This window comes from Primulina tabacum, chromosome 2 (assembly GCF_025594145.1).
Source record: "Primulina tabacum isolate GXHZ01 chromosome 2, ASM2559414v2, whole genome shotgun sequence".
Lineage (NCBI taxonomy): Eukaryota > Viridiplantae > Streptophyta > Magnoliopsida > Lamiales > Gesneriaceae > Primulina > Primulina tabacum.
The window spans coordinates 6,194,756-6,213,771 of record NC_134551.1 but is presented as its reverse complement, the minus strand read 5'-3'; the positions used below and the strand labels follow the sequence as shown (position 1 = coordinate 6,213,771).

Here is a 19,016-nt window from a genome sequence, read left to right as displayed (position 1 = left end):
AATTAATTAGAACAAGAGTCGATGGAATTGTGATATAAAATACGATATATTTGGTACAGAAAAATACTTTCATTTAGAGAGACTCTCAGGAGGGTCTTTGTTCGGAGACGCTTTGAAAGATTTATGAAACTGGAGCCCTTTTAAGAGTTTAAAGAGCATTACTATATGGATCCTGTTCAATACAGAAGTTGAAACAAAAGTATAAAATAGGCATCAGCAACCAAATTCTATGCTCCTAACCTTATTCAAAAAGTCAACCATTTTAACAAGGTAAACAAACATAATCAATGTAAAGAATCAATTATCTATCACTACAATAAATTTACATCATAGGATATCAGACTTTATTACCTAGGCAGCAGTTGAATGAAGTAATATGGAGTATCCCAAGAAAGGAAAGTCATAAGACTGCTGGAAAGAATATTAACACTATTACCTACGTGATTTTTGAAGGTTTTAGGATCAGACTGTCTCCAGTTGTAGATTTCATAGTAGAACCGAGGGCGGCGTTAACTGGAGAATAGCCAAACCACGAAAACCAGTTGAACACAATTCCATTCTCCTCATCTCACTAAATTACCCATAAACCTTCATATCTCCCTTCATGAATGGGCTCTTCCAGTATCGATTGTTAAAAATAATGATGCAGAACCGAACTTCTCAATGACATAGTGTTTCACCGTTCATCACCCAATGTGCAAAATTATCCGAAAATCCCTTGCCAACTTCATTATTCTGTACTTCACTATCACACAATTCAGTTCCAGTCAGCTCCGTTTCCTACAATAATTTAACATGATACCAAGAATCGGTATTGAGATCGAGTGTAGATATAGAAGCAAGACACATTATCTGTCAAACCATGTTACAAAATCTGAAAAAACATGTTTTAAATTCACATGAGTTTTTTAAAATGTTTGGGGAACAAATAACATTAATATGTTTTGTGCTCATCAATTGCTGTTTCTTAGGCCAGTTACCTTGCCTGCCGTGTTAAAAATATGTGGGAGACAAATTACAGATAGTCTGTTAAAGTGAGTTTCTTAATCATGCCTAGTAGAAGCAACTGTACTGAAGACAGCTAACAACCTTGGTAAATTAATTTTCATTAATACATATGATATTGAATCATCTTAAACGCATTTCAATTCATTATCATTGGAACTTAAAGATGGGTAGAAACTGTTTCTAACCCTTGAGCTAGTTCCACACTCAATGGCAGACCGAGTTGTTTCACCAACCATTTCATTGTCGACATTTTCTGATGACAGTACAGCGATTGGAGAGGCTGTCAGCATTGACCTGGGTATAATGAGAAAATAAATTTAGCTTCAAAACAACCTTAACTTTACAATATCCACACACAACCCCCAATTCTGCACTTATCAACGACGGTGTTTACAGACTCTCTTCTCAATGCTGTTTGTCAACACATTAGCTCGATACCAACTCCAGGATCAGATACCACGTTATTGAATCACATAGAAGTGTTGGAAGTGCTACTAACCAGTCAATGTCATCCATAAGATACAGAGTCATATATACAGAGTCAACGCCCAAATGCACTTAAATAAAGAAATATAAACTGTTTCATGACCAACAAGAATGCACTTGATGCTCATTTCTTTAATTTAAACGGTAACAGGGTTCAGTAGTTTCAACTTTAAATTAGCGATAATTTACACTAACCACCTCAGCAGGTTTGGCCTAATTATCATTAAAAATGCCCGAATTCTGAAAATTACACTCACTGCGCCGCCTTTCTCCGTAACAGATTAAAAACGAAGGATAATAGTTGTAATTAGGTAAAACCACAGGGTTGGCTGTCCTTGTATACCTTTAAGTTAATGATATAAACAAAATATTCAAGTCAGTATCAGTAGAAAAACTACCTTTCCAACAACTCCTCCTCACAAGTTCCAGAAGAAGACAGCCAATCTAAGTCAACGAAGTTTGAGCAATCAACTGCTTCCCCATTTTCATTCTCAAGGTATTTATTCATCTGCATGGCAGCAAAGAGCTCCCTGGTAGGAACTGGAGCGGCATCTCTGCAGACAGAACACTGAGACAAGTAAGGGAAAGGAATAACGATAAAAGGGCCCTTCATAGACCAAAATGCACAAAAACCATCAGTTGATGCCATGGTGTCTTTAAATATTTAAATAATTAAGGATCGAAAAGGTTGGAGAATGGACAGAGGGCACGTAAGATAGGTCCAGATTCGGGTAACTGACCTTGTGAGATCCCTGTAATGGATCCAGACCCACCAAAACATTATATACAGGTATGGATCAAGACTGTTTCAATCTGAATACCCATTACCAAATTACCCAAATATATATCACACCCCAATTCTTATGATGCACGCACCCCGATCCCCATAGGAGACGATTATCCATAAAGGGTGTCGTCTCACCTCCTCCCTCTTGTGAAAGGCACCAACTTTCACTGTCTCTCCTTTCCCGCTAAACTATCCACTTCTCTTTGCTGCCCTATTTATGCTCGCTTGTAAACATGCATATTCAATGCAAAACATGTTTTTTTATCCAATACAACGAGTTGAATATAAAAAAAATACACAAGTGCACGTACACATACACTGGTACATATAAGGAATAAACAGAAATTAGTGCTAGGATGCTGAGAAGTGAGAACTACAGTGTGGGTTTCGTTCAGTCATATGCAAACACAGAACTAGGGATTGGATATGGCCAGTTAAATTTGGAATATGCCGGAGCCGGGTTTGTGTATGGTATGATCTCATTTCAATCACCGGAGCCTCAAAAGCTCCTCCTCACAAATTTCCAGCTTCACAAACAAGGAAGAGCAAAATGATTCCTCTACTGTCCACCAATTTTTGTAAATTTAAAACCAGACAAAGCTGCAGCCATTGGTTGCATGTAACTAATGAAGCAAATTCAAAGTATTCAGGTCATTATAAACTAATGAGCCCAAAAATTGAAGTATGCAGTAATAAGAAAAGAGAAGCACCTTGAACACGCTAGCTCGCTTTCAGAAGTCGATAATTCTCGTGTTGACTCGGAGAGCATTTTCCTTCCTCTTAATGTGTGGGAGAAACGAGCATCAGAAAATCCTTGATTGATGTTTAAGGTTGATGTGGGTGAGAGACTTTCATGAAGAATATTTCCATCTGACCATGATCTTTTAATAGGGGACCTGAACATGAAAAGGAAATTTTATAGGAGAAAAACAAGCTTTCATTACCATTTTTTTCCAGACGATCTGCTAGACCTTAAAAATATATTTGGGATCGTATTTCATATTATTGAGATTATTATGTATACTTTATATGAATTGATTGTTGTGATTAAGAGTTCAAAATGCAAGAAATCGAATTTTTACATCCATTTAGGTTATGACCCTACTTTTTTAAAGAAGGGATGATTTGTCATTTCAGATTAATACCATCCCAATCTGATGTAAATTTAAAAATTCTGAGAACTTTAAGTAATTTAATAGTTTGTTTTAGAACGTCTGCCAAAAACATTCAAAGGAATATCTTAGATAGTATTCACCAGGTACATGACAAGGCAGAAAGTAAATTGACAGAAACAAAGCTACAACTACTGCATATACCTCCCATTATTATCTATATTTAATCGCTCGTGCCTTCCCATGGTGTAGTGTTGGTCTGAATCAAGCCCCCAAACATCAGGTTTACCAGGTTGAGGTTGAAAATGACCCAAAAATCTGCATAAATATTACCATTGAAAATATCAAGTGAAACGGTTATTAATGAAACACGAATTGTGCACCAAAATAAGTAATAGCTGCGAGAAACACTTTTGAAAGGGATAGAATTTTTTTAACTCCTACAGGCCAGGGAGAGGAGCATGCTATTAAGCCTGACACATAAATAACACTCCCAAAGTTGTAATGATTATCATTGCACATTTAATATCTACCAGTAGATACATTTCTGAGGGTGCATCTAAAAATATTTGATGCCAACTTACACATTAATTGCATTTTGTTTCTCTGTATCCATGTATGCATTGCTGTAATATCTTTGAAGAGTTCGAAAAAATTCCTGAGACTCTGTCGCAGCTTTCCATTGACCTCTTCTGGCAGAGAATATCTACGAAAGTGAAATTTTAAAAATTTTAACTTCTTATAAAAATCCCTGTCAGAAAATTGTTAGTGAAGCAATTGACCTGCAAAATAATTTCTCATTCTGAAACTACAGAACTTGTATTTGGAGCATATGTCAAAGATGGACAACAGTTACAATACACAAACTAGGAGGGTGTTTGGCAAAGCTAACAATTTTGTTTGGTAATTTTTTTAAAATCAGGTTATATGCTGTCAAAATAAGTTGTCGACGACTTATAAGTTGTTTTAAAAATCTAAGATCATATTTGATTGTTTTTAAAGACCAAATTATCTTCATATATTTTATAACATCTCAAACAAAGCCCGTCTAACGTAATATATAAATTGATTAATAGCCAATAATATTTATTATTATTCTTTTTAATATAAATTTAATTGTAATTAATATAATTATTACCGTTACTAATATTATTTCATTTTTAAAAACAATAATTATTAATTAACATAAATATGTGATTACTAACATTATTATTATATTATAAATATTTTCATTATTATATTAATAAATTAATATTATTTTTATTAATTATAATTATATAAATAATAACAATTATTATTATTACTATATTAATATTATCATCACTATTACAATAATTATTGATAATAATTACATTATAATTATTTATTATTATTTAACTAATAATAACTAATTAACTATCATTATACTATTATTATTATATATTATTATTTAATTAATAATAAATAATTAATTATCATTATACTATTATTATTAGTATTATAATAATTAAATTTATATTAATAATAATTAATATTTATTATTTTTATTATTGTTACATGAATAATAATTTATATAATTATCGTTTCTACTACTAATAAAACTATTACACAAATAATAATAACTTATTAATTAGTATTATGTTAATAAAAATATAAAATTATATATTATATGTAAATGTTAAAAATAGTCATATGTATCAATTTCATAATGTTAAGTCTTTTTGATAATTATCATAATAAAAAGATCTTATAATATCAAACACATCAACACCTCCAGCTTCATTATCTTATTTTATACAAACACTTTAACATGTTATTTTTAAAATAAGATCATAGAATTTATAAGCTCATAAAACAGCTTATAAATCATAAGAGCTTATAAACTGTTTTAAATAAGTTTAGTCAATGTCAATCTGATGTTTCAAATATCAATAACATCTAATCTAATTGAAGGATCTCATTTATTATAAATATAAAAAATAACACTTCCAGCATTTTGACTGATTGCAACTCTAGACATTTTTCAATAAAATATCTTCGGTAAGAGAATCAAATTACTTCCAAATATACCACCAAGAAAGAAATGGTAAAACAATAACTTTGCCCAATCGACCTAAAATTAGGACAGAACTCAAAATGAAGCTTACCTTGTTGTGAGCAGCCGATCCACCATATTGATGTGCAAGAGTGTCACCCATTCTCTCATAAAAACTCATCAACTCCTCAGCCAAAGGATCATCGAGGTCTATTTTTGGTGAGGTTGTTACTCCTAATGCCTGCAGCTGACTCCCCAGAGCAGCCAAGCCATAAGCATACTGTGCCACATTAGTGCGATCCAAACAATCTATACAATTAGTCCGGAGCACTCCTTTTTGCAACAATGGAGGACTGAAAGAAAGATTACTGTTAGAAATGCTATAGCCTCCACAAGATTTCACATCCAAGTTATCAGAATCCCCATGTTTATCATCGTTATGCTTCTCGAAAAGTGTGCTACAATATTTATTGTTGAACATGTCAACATTCCTGCGACAAATAAGCATTACTCATAAGGGCCTTGAACTACTAAATATACAAGCAGGAAATTAGGCAATCCATGAGCCAGATTCGTCTAATATTTATTTACAGCTTTAATAGGTATCAAATTCTAGTCACCAAAACCAACACCATCAACATAATTTTGGTCAAAGTACCATAAAAATATGCTCGTTCCCAATATCATAATCACTTGATTTTCGGTGTTAACCAATGAGAAAAATTATAGACCAAAGATATTGTGACAACTTCGCAATAAAATTGGCACACTTTGTAGTGGAGAACAAAAAAATATTAATTGTAGCATCAAACAATTTTAAATTTGTCGCCAGACAGAATAATCGGACTCACTCAAAATTAGGCATATTAAGATGCCCCTCTGATAGCGACACCGGTGTTATTTGCCAATAGAAGAAACCTGTCAGTGTTATCGCATAAGCCGCCACCTTTCCTAAGAGCAGCAAAACGTTTGTAGCATTACTGATGGAAAATCAGGAAAAAAAGGAGAAATTAGCCCAATATTCCAAAAAAGAAAAGCAGCATCGTTTCAAAGGATAAACATTAGGTACCTCCTAGAATGTTTGTTCAAATCCAAGTGCAGAAATTTAAGTCGATTCTCCTCAGACAGAGCATTGTTAATGACTTCAATAGCATTCGCAAACTCAGCGCGGAGAATGGATTCTCGAGGCTTCTTTTCAATTGTCTGTTGAGAAAGAAGTTTGTCAGGTGGCTCATATGATTGTTCTTAGAAGAGCCTGTCAGAAAACTTGGTAAGAAAGAACCTTCAGCTGACCATGGTAGCCGAGGCACTTAAAGTTTCTTATAGGCACCACATGTTTATAAGAGGTAGAAATAAGGTACAAATCAATTCAGATGTAACACTCTTGAGAGTAAAACCAAGACCATAAAATCCTCCTACCTTAATCAAATTTAGAATGATGATAGGATTTCCATATCTCTTGTTAAGATTTTCAAAATGAAGCCTGGTAGCCTCATATGTCTGGTCCCTCTTTGACACTACAGAACAAAATAGCCATACAAAATAGAAAAATATGCATGAAAAGGAAGGTAACATAATTTATACAAGTATCAATTTTTTTAGAAAAAACACAGATATGAATATCACTTACATATAATATCAGGCTTAAGGTTAAGACGGGAAGTTTCTTGTGACCAGTACAGGGGGATTGATCCACGATTTTGAACCACCGAACTAATTTGAATTGGCAGTCCTTCAGAAACGTCCTCCACTAACATCTGCTCCGTCTCAACATCATTTGCAACTTGGCCCTCCTCGTTGACACCCCTTCTTAGGTATCTTCATTTACAGAATTTAGAAGATTCACAAAAAAGTTATAAAAAAGGAAAAAAGCTAACTATAAACTCTCCAATTACCAACTGAAATCATAAAGACAACCAAACAAATGATGAAGGGATGGAAATAATATAAACTACACCAAACGTACAATTTTAAAGTAGATAGCATATCATCTAGAAAACAGATGATAACCACTAATAAATAAGATGAGAAAAGGAGTAACTGACTTTCTAATTGCCAGTTATTAAGTTCAGAAATGCCAGGATGCATGTTAATCACATTAGATCACCATTACTTGGTTGGATTCTTGCGCCTTTCACTATGATTTAAAAAAGAAAAAGAAAAACAGCGAGCACAAGAAGAAGAATGCCACGTGGAAATGCAGAACTTGACTAACTTAATAATCCCAACACTTAAGGTATGCTTGATTAGAAAAACCAATTCCTGTCCTTATATTATACTCTTACCATCCAAATACTGTTGGCATGGACATAGCAAGATCCTCAAGCTCATTTTTCTAAAGCTTTAATATAAACAGATGCACAAAGCTACTGATACAAGTTCAGTTCCAATCGTATCTTCAACATTTATCCTCTTTATTAAAAGTTCTAAATATTCTCACTTATCCTTAACAAGCAAAATAATTTCACACTCAAGTTTGAGAGAACAGTGGCTCAATTAGGGGATTAAGAATCAAACTTTACCAAACTTATGCCTAGCTTGAGCCAATGATATTTTGTTCAAGTTTGGGCTCCAACATATGTTTGGGCATCAGGACACGGCCTCATAGTTTGTATTTTAAATAAACTCGGTAGCCCTCGAGTGACAAAGACAACCCAAAACATTATAGAAATGAGAAACATTGCCTATTGGTGGGATTTGCAGCGAAGGAGAGTTCAGGATAGAGGATAAAGATGTCAATTTCTCACTTGAGAATCGAAAATAGATGGATGCTTAATTGCTGGTTTAGGATAAAAATACCGCCGCTAGCTAAGAAGACGTGTTCAAGCATTAATAGAGAAAAAAAATCAACTGCGAAGACAACAGAAATAACTTCTAAGGATCACGAACCAGCATATGTAAGGTGTGAAAAACGTACATAGTAAAGTAGATAGATTCCTAAAAGCATCATACAAAATAGGATCACTAGTTGACCAAGCAGTTCAACCCTATTAGGATATACAATGATCCCTTGCTTATATGCATAATGTATGTCAAGCAATGCAACAGTCAGAAAGAGAGAGTAACTTGGGATTAAACTACTAACAGAACTCCAAATTTTCATCACATAAAACGGTAATCTCACCTCGTGCCAGCATAATGCCGTGAACGCCTCGCAATTAATGTTAGCTTGAGGTCCCGCCCTGATATAGAAAGTGTAGCCTGTATTCATCAACATCACAACAAATCCTTGATGCTCACAGATATAAACCAGCAGTTACTTTTATTTTCAAACATTAGAATATGATAAAATAACTTTGGTAAAGAATAACTTAAAGTTTGAGAGAAATAAAAGTAAAAGAAATTCAATTTGACCTCGAAATGAAAGAGCAACTGAATTATTTTTATACTTGGTGAATTGTGGAGAAATCACATTGATTGAATTTGGTAAAGAATAAATTGAAATCATCAACTCTCTGAACCTCACCTGCTTAAAAAACCCATAGACCAATGCAACAGTCCATATAGTATTCTGAAGAATATTTCGTATTTCACGAGTAAGAAACTCATTCCATACGAACATGGTTTCATACAAAACTTTCCCAGTCTTGTTATCACAAGTGTTCTTCTGGAGACTCCTCATCACATGGTAAGAGTAACTAAAAAAGAAATCCTTTGTGAGGTCCACCATGCACAGCAGCTTCTTGTACCTATGTAGCCAACAAATATTTAAATCGACAAGCCAACTTGTATTTCCAAGCACATACACTTTGCACAAATCTTGACTTCTACTAATATAAAGTCATCCACGTAGTAATGTACCAAATAGGGTTCCTTTAAGATACTTATCTTGTTGTCACCAATCGCAACCCAGTATTTGATTTTCTACCATTCTTTTGTATTCCTATGAAGTTCCAGTAGTTCTTTCCTTTCCACAACTCCCAGGTAATTGGTAACATCACTAGCTTCGATAATTTTCTATTTTTTCTCACTCTACGAATCAAGTATTCGGTTTTTCACAAATCTATTCAGGCCACACACAGTGAAAACCAAATTTCTTCAAATCGTTTACCAAAATCATATACCAAAAGGAGGTAAAAATGATAGAGAAGAAAATATTAACAGAGAAGTAACAGATTGCATTAGTCTCAGGGTCATAGCCATGTATTAGGAGACGGGCTGTGATGAGAGGTGCCTCAAGCTCGATCCCGTCCTTTTGAATTGTAAGCAATGTCCCTTCGCTTTGTGAAAGTGATTTCATTTTCTTCTTATTCCTTTGCCCTTTCGAAGAAGCATCGCCGGAAAGCAAGGGATTCGACCTCAATTTTGTCAGCCGCCTTCTGAGATCTCCTAACAGAAGGGGGGTGCTTATGCTAAACAAGAGTTTTTCTTTGCCATTCATTGTGTGGATATTTAATTACTGATAAAATCCATTTAAATAAAGTTATCTAGGAAGGACTCGAAAATTTGTGAGATGAGAAGGTTAGGTTATGCATCAGAAAGAAAAGAAAACCCCAGCCTCGATTTGGTTTTATCTACCTAAACAAATTTTTCATTCCCTAAAATAACACAAATATCATGACTCTTTTTCTCAACTTATACACTTCTCAACATAATTATTACATGTAATTACCAATAATACTTTATTATTATACGTAAGTAAAATCATTACTGTAAGATTTTAAAAAAGCTTACTCGTACGGTCATCATAGCTACAAAACACCAACTCATAGAATAATACCATGACTACCTTTTTATCTCTCAAAGGCCAAAACCACTCAACTTTTCCACTCTATTTCCTCCTTTTCCCTTCGGGTATTCCCCCTATGAAATGAAGATAACAAAACTTACCATTTTTATCATGACTTCACGATAGCAAACTGTCATTCTTGGGATACTTCCACGCCTAACAATTTCTTTGCACAAAATCAAAAATGGCAAAGATAAATTGACAGACCACCATGTGCTATAATTAAGTTTGGTAGCTGCAAGAAGAACATACAAATAACTACGAATCTTTCAATCAATTGCACCGAGCCTCACTCAAATCATATAAAACTTTCAACCAACAAATTTTTTATTCATTCTCGGTTTTATTGTCTAAGTCATTTTTTCCAAAAAAGGTCCAAACACATTCATAAAAAAGAAGTTCCCAAGGTCATTGACCATAATGAGTTGATGAACCAAGTCTGCCATTGACAAAAGTGGTTAGTGTCAAGCCCAAAAATATCAGATCCAAAGGTTACATGAAAAGCACCTAGAGAAAACTGTTAAAATGAAACATGGAAAAGCACATATCAAAAGCGGAAAGCCTATAACCTGTTCTCGTTTTGATAGGCAACCATGTTGGATCTAACTGCAGAATTTGGTAGGGGGATAATCTCACATTTGGAGATGGAATACACATTGTGACCACAAATTGCACCAATTTGCCTCCTTTTTGTAATTAGTAGCAGGTAATAAGGCCCCAGAAATTTTATAAATCCTGATATATATAAGGAAAGAAAAATTATCAAAACTAACAGCCATTACCTGCAGAGGACAGAATTATGCAGCGATCCACTTACCAACAATGCCATAGCAAGTAGTGACAAACTTAAGTCCTCCTGTGGCCTTGTTACCTTCGTGTATTCTTCTCAGTAGGTCAGAGCACTCCCTTTCATTATATGTGGTAGGATCTTCGCAAATGTTGAGCTCTGAGTGTTCCAACCTGTCAATTTTCAAGACTTTCCAATGTGTTCTACTTTTATCCCTGCCTACCATATAAAAATTCTGCAACCAAAAATTACAAAAAAGAGGAAAACAGAGCCAAAAAAGTTGTCAGGCAAAACAAGTTACATGGATTCTTTAATATTAGCGAACACAAATAAGTAAAAAAAAAACAACCTAAACTAAGTATGCATACTTAATGTACTAGAATTACTGTGACATACCAGATAAAATTGTATACTTCAAAATTATTACAGAGTATTACCCGGTTCCCACATAGGCGATGGTCAATATCCAACAGAAGGCAATCATCAGACACATATTAAAGCAGCTTCAAACAGAAGACAGTGAATATTTACTTCCTTTCAAGCGCTAATGGTAACTTTTATGACATATGATGAGAACCATTTCACGAAGACAAATATTTTAGCTCAAACCCAAACCAGAGGACAGGGAGGTGATCAGAGACTCAAAGTGTAGAAAGTTTCAGATCCATCCTAAACTTCTAACAAGAAAAAAGATATATCGCACTTGTACAGCTTGTTGATTGAACTAACCTTCAACTGAAGGAGTTTCAGGCAAGACCGCACTTTAACTCAACATAACGAGATCCAACTGTAATTTTACTCTCAAACATTTTCCTCTCAAATTGATTATCAAGAAATCAAAAAAAAAAGGAAAAACTTAACAAAACTCAGTATATCGTAAAACACGCAAATGCAATGATTTAAGCGCAGCAGCATCGAGAATTATACAAAACTGCAAGTCTGTGAGTGCCTGTTGATACATCCAAACCTTATCAAAACCACATATTTATTCCAAAATTAGCAAAAGAAAGATCATACTTAACTATTCCTGGTACCAAGAACTGTCAACGTAAAAGAAGAAAATTGTACCGATCGAGTCTCATATAGTCTGAATTTCTGCATAATTGCTTCGGGAGGTGGCAAATGAGGAGTATCAGGCTTCACTTCCTCGTTCTGCTGCTGCACATCTTCCAACACATCCGCCATTGAATCTTTCTCCTTCCCGATCCCCGAGCCCGAGCCTCGAGGGATCAATTAACTCAATATAATCAATCACAGAAGCCCTCTTGCTACCGACTTCTAAACCCCATAATCACCCTCAGGTTGCTTCAAGTACAGCATTCCTCAAACAAAATCTACAATCAATGCTTTAAACCCAAGCAATATTCCTACCTTCTAAACCTCCAAGCTCTCAAATCCCAATAACTGAATATACACAATAAATTACAAAAACCCACCAGCCAATCTCTGATCAAGAAGTCAAAAGAAACAAACGTAGACAAAATTCAACAAAAATGAAGATTCTTGTCCAGAGAAACTAAGCAACAAAAATTTACAAAAACGCATAAAGAAAATTCCAGTAAATGGAAAATTAAACAAGGAAGAGGAGATGAAAATTATTTTTTTCCAAATAATGATTGATTATGATGATGTAGTATCGAAATAGTGGGATTGGAGATTTCGATTGGATGTTGTCATCAAATTTCTAGAGAGAGGAAGGACTGGGGACAGGTTGGATCCGTGAAGGCAATTCAAAACCACAACTTATTCAATTGGTGAAGAATATGCCTTAATTTAATTATTTTTCATTCCTGAAATTAATTTGATATATATAACAATAATCCAACTTTTTAATGTTAATTTAAAACGAAGAACTCACCGTTTTTATCTGTAAGAACTTTTGGCATTGATTTTTGGTAAAAACTTGTGTGAGGTCTCACGGATCGTATTTGTGAGACGGATATCTTATTTGGGTCATCCATGAAAAAATATTACTTTTTGTGCTAAGATTATTACTTTTTATTGTGGATATCGATAGAGTTGGCCCGTTTAACAGTGCTATATGTAAGTGTACGTTTGTTTGTATATCTCATAATAGAAAAAAAAATCTTCTTTTTTTTAAAAAAAATTACACAATCGAGATCATTTTGTAAATTGCCAATTCCAGCAAACTAATTGACTTATGCATATCACCTTAATATCCTGACATATATTTAAGTTACGGTAAAAGATTTTATATGATCTACAATTATATCAGTAGTATATTATATATTTTTATAAAGTTTGGATAAAAAAATATAGTAAAAAAATACAAAATGAAAAAAAATGCTATGTAATCGTGAATGTGTAAAATTTTCCATTAGATAATCCGACCATCCTGATAATATTCGAGTGAATCGGTTGAGTTGGATCGGAGCAATCCACCGGATTTGATAAGAGTTTTGGTTTAGGAAAAATGAGCAAGAAATATGGCTTCAACTGTAACATGCAAATAAAGAAAAGAACTCGTGAATGGGCGCCGGAGAGATATTCGGCGTAGCCATTCCGATGGTTAAGCTAGCATGTTGAAGGTAAATGATAATGGCAATATATGTGAAGATATATGTGAATGCCAAAAGCTTAGAAACAAGAATGTCTGAATCCCTCAAATGAAATACATATCTTGTTTTCAGTGCCTACTTATCACTTGTAATCTTATATGTTGACTTCCTGTCACGCCATCCTATTTTTTCATCATGTCACATCAGTAGGATTTTGTCAAGAACGCTTATCGAGGTAAGATTTTACCTACTTTTGCACTCGAGTGCGACACTGTTGTCGAGGTATCCGGTAGAAATCACCCGGGAGCTTATAAGAGAGCCCGGGGAGAAGATGTCATGGACATCCACATGCACGGCTTCAGAAGAATTCATTATGCAGATTGAGATATTCATTTAATATACCGGATCATCCATGACTCTACTTTTTATGGGGTATCACATCCAAATTTCAAAATCTACCACTTCCTATTTGGATAAAATAGAAAATAAAAATTGTTCATTTTGCCTTTGCATTATTATGTTTAAAGATCGGATTTAAAGAACAAGAAAAATATAGATTAATTTTCCTTCAAATAATTTAAAAAAAAAAATTGGAGGTCAACGACTGCCGACCAGTTGCAGCAATCCTCCACGTAAAAATCCTAGTGGTAGATGCTATTTGGTTTGGTTTAGGTCAAAAATCTCTTTTTTTATATATATATTATTTTGTTGAGAATTAAATACTGCTCAATTATCATGATTATTATATAAAAAAATCAAGATCTTGATTTTTTTATCTAGATACTGAAAAGGGCTTTCTATGAATTGTACATTTCTAAATAAATGATAAAAGAAAATAAGCATTGAATATTTTAATTTAGTATATTTGTCATAATCCAATTTCGTCATATTTGCCTTGAATCCCTCGGTTACCATTAGTTGTTTACTTTGATATAGTTTATGACTTAATTAATATTGGTATGTTTTAAAGACGTGTACGTGTACAATATTTTTTTAAGAATATAACTACAAATTCAGTCTTTTCATGTTATATTGTAAGACTCAACAATCATCGCTTTACTAAAAATCATAGCTGATGGTATCGATGTAACTCAAATTTTTTAAACCGTACAACAACTCAAACACCACGATTTAATCGTTTGATGCTAATTTATTTGACATTTTGTATGCGAAGTCTCTTCTACAACTGCCAACTATTGATAACAATTATCGTGGGACTGGGAATGGAAGAAAATGCTAAAACTTTGGCGTTGCTGCTGGTTAACTTTTGCATGACTTTCACGTTTCATTTGCCCTTTTATGTAGTATTAATTAATTAATATTAATATTATATTTGCAGTTTTATCAAAATTAGTATAGTAAAAAAAAAAATTGAATTGATTGATAATTTCTCAATTAGTCAAGCTCGATGTGACCTATTCAACCAAGTCTATTTATTTAACTAGTGGTTCGGTCTGGGCGATAATTTCTTCAAAATAACAACAAAATTATAGTAATAATTCATTTGACATATCAAATCATCATAATTGAATACAATCATTACTTGAAATTTTGCCCAAATGTTTTCAAATATAATTATCAGTATTAAACTTTATTTATAGGGCAATCACAATAATTTTAAAAACAATAATTTACACAAAAACTTCAAACAATAATTTGCTTATATCGATCACCATTTACTTTTCCCTGTTTCCTTTTGGAAAGATGTAATCTTGGTGGGATGAATAATTGGCTTAGACTAATCATTTGATTTTGTTTGTTTGTGCTTTGCTTGCAAATAATCTTTTTGCATGTGTGATTTGGATTATCCATGACTTGACTCCATTGTTTTCCTCCTTTTTACATAAAGTCCCTATTATTGGTGGAATAATTGTTCGATTAGAAAGAAAAATTGAACATACCTAGGGATGCGTTTTTCAAAGATAAATCATTAGCTTATACACGATATATACATATTAAAGTTTAATAAAAATTAGTCAATTTTATATATACTATAAATTTCATGGACCAAGATTACGCACAATGTTGCTAGAAATTTGTTCTCCTTCGATTGATTTCTCTATTTTTTTTTATATGCAGAGATTCATATGTGAAGTAGAAATTTGTTCTCCTTCAATACTAAGCAATCTTTGGCCTTTCATATTTGTTCGTCGGTGTGGTGATTTGTGTAATATCACTGCGGATCTGTCCTTTGTATTTTGAGGAACGGTCGTCCGGTTAAAACCTCGAAGTATATATCGGAGGGGACGAATATGTTTTAAGAAAACTGTATTTGCGACAGACCTCGGTTTGGTTTTGATGTTACATACACAATACTCATAACAATATACTTATTCCGTTTAATGCCTTATCTTTACAAGTTTGTTTCAATCATTATGTTATTAGCAATTTCGTTAACAGCACGTTGATTCACATGGAATTTTCAGATATAATAAAATACTAAGATAATCATGTTGATTCTTACATAATAGCCAAGAAAAAACTCGAAAACATAGCAAAACATTCAAAATAGTTTAATCTCTTCACCAACTGCCCTTTTAATTAAACTATATATGTTGAGGTGTATTAATAATCTTTGTTGAGTACTATGATATTTGGACTGCACACATATAAAAATATTTGAGTTGAATCATTACCACCATTTATAGTTCTTCGTAAAGCGAAAGCGCTCGTTCCCAACAAATGATATCAATTATGAGTTTGATTCTAATTTATTGCAATGAGTGCAATTATTGTGAAAGAGATTGTTGATGTACAATAATTGTCCATGTTAAGTAAAGCGATCAACTCATGACGCTTGGACTGATATACTGGTTAAAAGATTTGATTGCATCATTACTATCGGTTATAACTATTGATAAAATGACAAGCATTCGATCCTCACAATATATGCATTTAAAGACTAACATACAATAATTAATTTTTCCAAATATTTTTGAAATTCGAAAGTATATCATGATCAGAATTAAAAAAAAAAAAAAAAACTAATTGGATTAAAAAGAAGCACTACAAAATAGAATAACGTTAAATACACAACCAATACATTGTACAACGATATTTACAACAATTATATCATGAGATTTTGTATATCATGAAAATTTGATAGATGAAATTTATGTTTTTTTATTATAAGAATGGTTGTACAACACATTACTCTACAAAAGATACACATTGCATTCAAAAAATTAAAGCAACATAATGGAAGAACTTTGAGTTGTGGAATGGTTTCATGTCACCTAATTCTCCCAACTTGAATCACAGTTAAGTGTACACTCAATAATAGTGCACCCGTGCAGTTAAGTTAAATTAAAACAAGAAAAAATACAAATAAAGGAAAAAAAATATCTGGACATGTGTCAACTGATGAGACATGTGCGAGTAAAGTTTATGGTTCATAGAAATCAATTCAGAATTGAATTTTGACTTTTCTTAGCTTATTTATTACATAAAGAAATTTTTTTTCGGAAACGAAAAAAAGTTCAAAATCATTCCCAATTCTACATACCTCTCTTATTTTTAAATTTTCATTTTTTTAAACCAAATACAGTTTTTGACTTTTTATAATGTTCACATTCTTTTATAAAATAGTGGAGAATAGTAGAGTTTTTTTTTTTTTTTTTTTTTGTGTAAAATAGTAGAGAGAATTTTAAAAAACTCGATCAATGTATTTATCAAAGTATTTTATGATCTCCGAAGGCTAAACATGGTGTGCTCCTTGTTAGGAAGCTTCACGATGTTGCCCATCGATTCGGTCATTGTTCCGGTCACCAAGCCAAAAATTAATCGAATCTCTTTATATTCAAATTCTAATATACTTCCCCAAAAAAAATATACTTTACTTTATTTTGATCTATCACGAAAAAGTTTAAAAAAATATTAAGCATTTGTGCATCACAAATATCATGCAATTAAGAGAAATACGTGTGCTGCGATCTCAACAGAATTTAGAAGAGAGTAAATAAATTATGTTGATTTTTTTGAAAAATTTGATATGGGATTTGACAGTTTTTAGTTGTCAAGACATTTTCTTAAACGTCTAGGCTAGATTTAGCTTGACCACTAAAAAGATTTTTAAGCGCGGAAACGGTCCATTGAAACTATTGATATATTTTATATATTTAATGCAATTAATTAACACAACGGATATATAAAATAATCAAAGACAACGAGATAAATGTGCAAGTAAAATGTACAATATTTTATAGATGTTCGGAGATAACAACTTCCTGCATCACTTTTTTTCCCACTTAGATAGAAATCAATTAATAGACTTTGATTGGTACAATTCTTATACAACCCAACTTCGACTAGGACTTATCATTGCCTAAACCAAAATCCTTTGCGATAACTTAACAAATTCTATACGTTTAAGCACCCTTGTTCATCAGAAGAAACAAACTTCTAACATGTAGCTTGGAACAGCTATAGTTGGTGGAATAACACAAGGTGATCCATGATGATCTGATATGACCAAGCAAGCGTGTGCTAGGCGAACAGGAACAGCTTGACATTCGAAGGAGTAAGTATTCTCAATAACTATATTGCATATTGTGAATGCTTGAATCTTGTTGGTAACTTTGAAGTCCTGAATCTACATGTTTATATCCAAAGTTTTCTAACGGATGGAAAATTTTTGAATGATCATATGTACTATCTCTCGACAGATGAGCATTGTCAATTTCATTATTAAATACTCATTTAATAATTTTTTACGACTTTGGCTATTTTAACTTCTGAAAAGTTGTTTGATTCTTGACATTTTTGGAAATATTTTTGTCAATCAGAATTTGGTAGGATGTTGTGCATGACACTTTATCTGATAGTATTGAACAACTTGAGTTTATTGTATTCATCTTGATCAGCTAATGTTGACCGATTGGAGTGCGGTTAGAGTTGAACGATTTGACTCCGAACTCTTCTTCGGTAAAGCGGTCTGGTTAAAAGCAAATATTAATGATGATCTAATATGATATATGTAGCTTGGCTTCTAATAGAGTGATGAGCGGTTTGACTTGTACAACATCTAAAAATCTGTAAATACATATAATAACAGTTAGATCTGAAATAGATCGATGTTATTTCCATCATTATCAAAATTTAAGGTGTTTGTCATATGCATGCAAGATTTTTTTAAAAGTAAAGTTTCTTAACAAGTGGTTTTGTCTTATGTTTATTTTATTTTTATTTTTTTTTTTGTTTTCCCTTTTTCACTTAATTTTTTTGTATTGCCTTTTTTTCTGAAGTCAGTGCTTTTCATGTGATTTCTTATTCATTTGGTGTCATTTAATTTAATGTTTTCCTAGTCTAACCAACGAGAAGTCCCTTTCTTCATGCCTCTATGTGTGAGAACACTTTAACAACCATTCGCTTTAAATCTTTAATTGAAACCCATCCATAACACAAGAACCAGGTCAACTTTCATAAATATACTTTAATTTTTACATAGTATTATTACATTAAAAAAATATTTGATCAAAAACTATAGTCGGTGGTAATGATGTAACTCAAATCTTTTAAATAGTACAATAGCTCAAACACTATGTTTTAATTGATATACCCAACAAAAACAATTAT

General features: G+C 32.8%; 1 protein-coding gene across 1 annotated transcript; it reads right to left on the bottom strand.

Annotated features, from left to right (window-relative positions):
• Positions 1-212: 212 nt before the first annotated feature.
• LOC142528234 (phosphoinositide phosphatase SAC3-like) lies at positions 213-12,665 on the bottom strand. The gene is made up of 16 exons (XM_075633266.1): positions 11,992-12,665; positions 10,954-11,158; positions 10,706-10,871; positions 8,874-9,096; positions 8,532-8,608; positions 7,038-7,225; positions 6,827-6,924; positions 6,477-6,610; positions 6,259-6,387; positions 5,520-5,898; positions 3,978-4,099; positions 3,598-3,711; positions 2,992-3,177; positions 1,893-2,048; positions 1,194-1,302; positions 213-780 (listed from the first exon to the last, which is right to left on the bottom strand). The coding sequence occupies exons 1-16, from the start codon at positions 12,106-12,108 to the stop codon at positions 661-663; spliced, it is 2,523 nt and encodes an 840-aa protein (XP_075489381.1). The 5' UTR covers positions 12,109-12,665; the 3' UTR covers positions 213-660.
• Between the last annotated feature and the right edge of the window lie 6,351 nt (positions 12,666-19,016).

Coding starts and splice junctions, on each gene's coding strand:
- LOC142528234 (XM_075633266.1), bottom strand. CDS start 12,108: ATGGCGGATGTGTTGGAAGATGTGCAGCAGCAGAACGAGGAAGTGAAG. Junction 4,100..5,519: donor GATCGGCTGCTCACAACAAG/GTAAGCTTCATT, acceptor TCACTTTCGTAG/ATATTCTCTGCCAGAAGAGG. Junction 2,049..2,991: donor AGCGAGCTAGCGTGTTCAAG/GTGCTTCTCTTT, acceptor TTCTGTCTGCAG/AGATGCCGCTCCAGTTCCTA.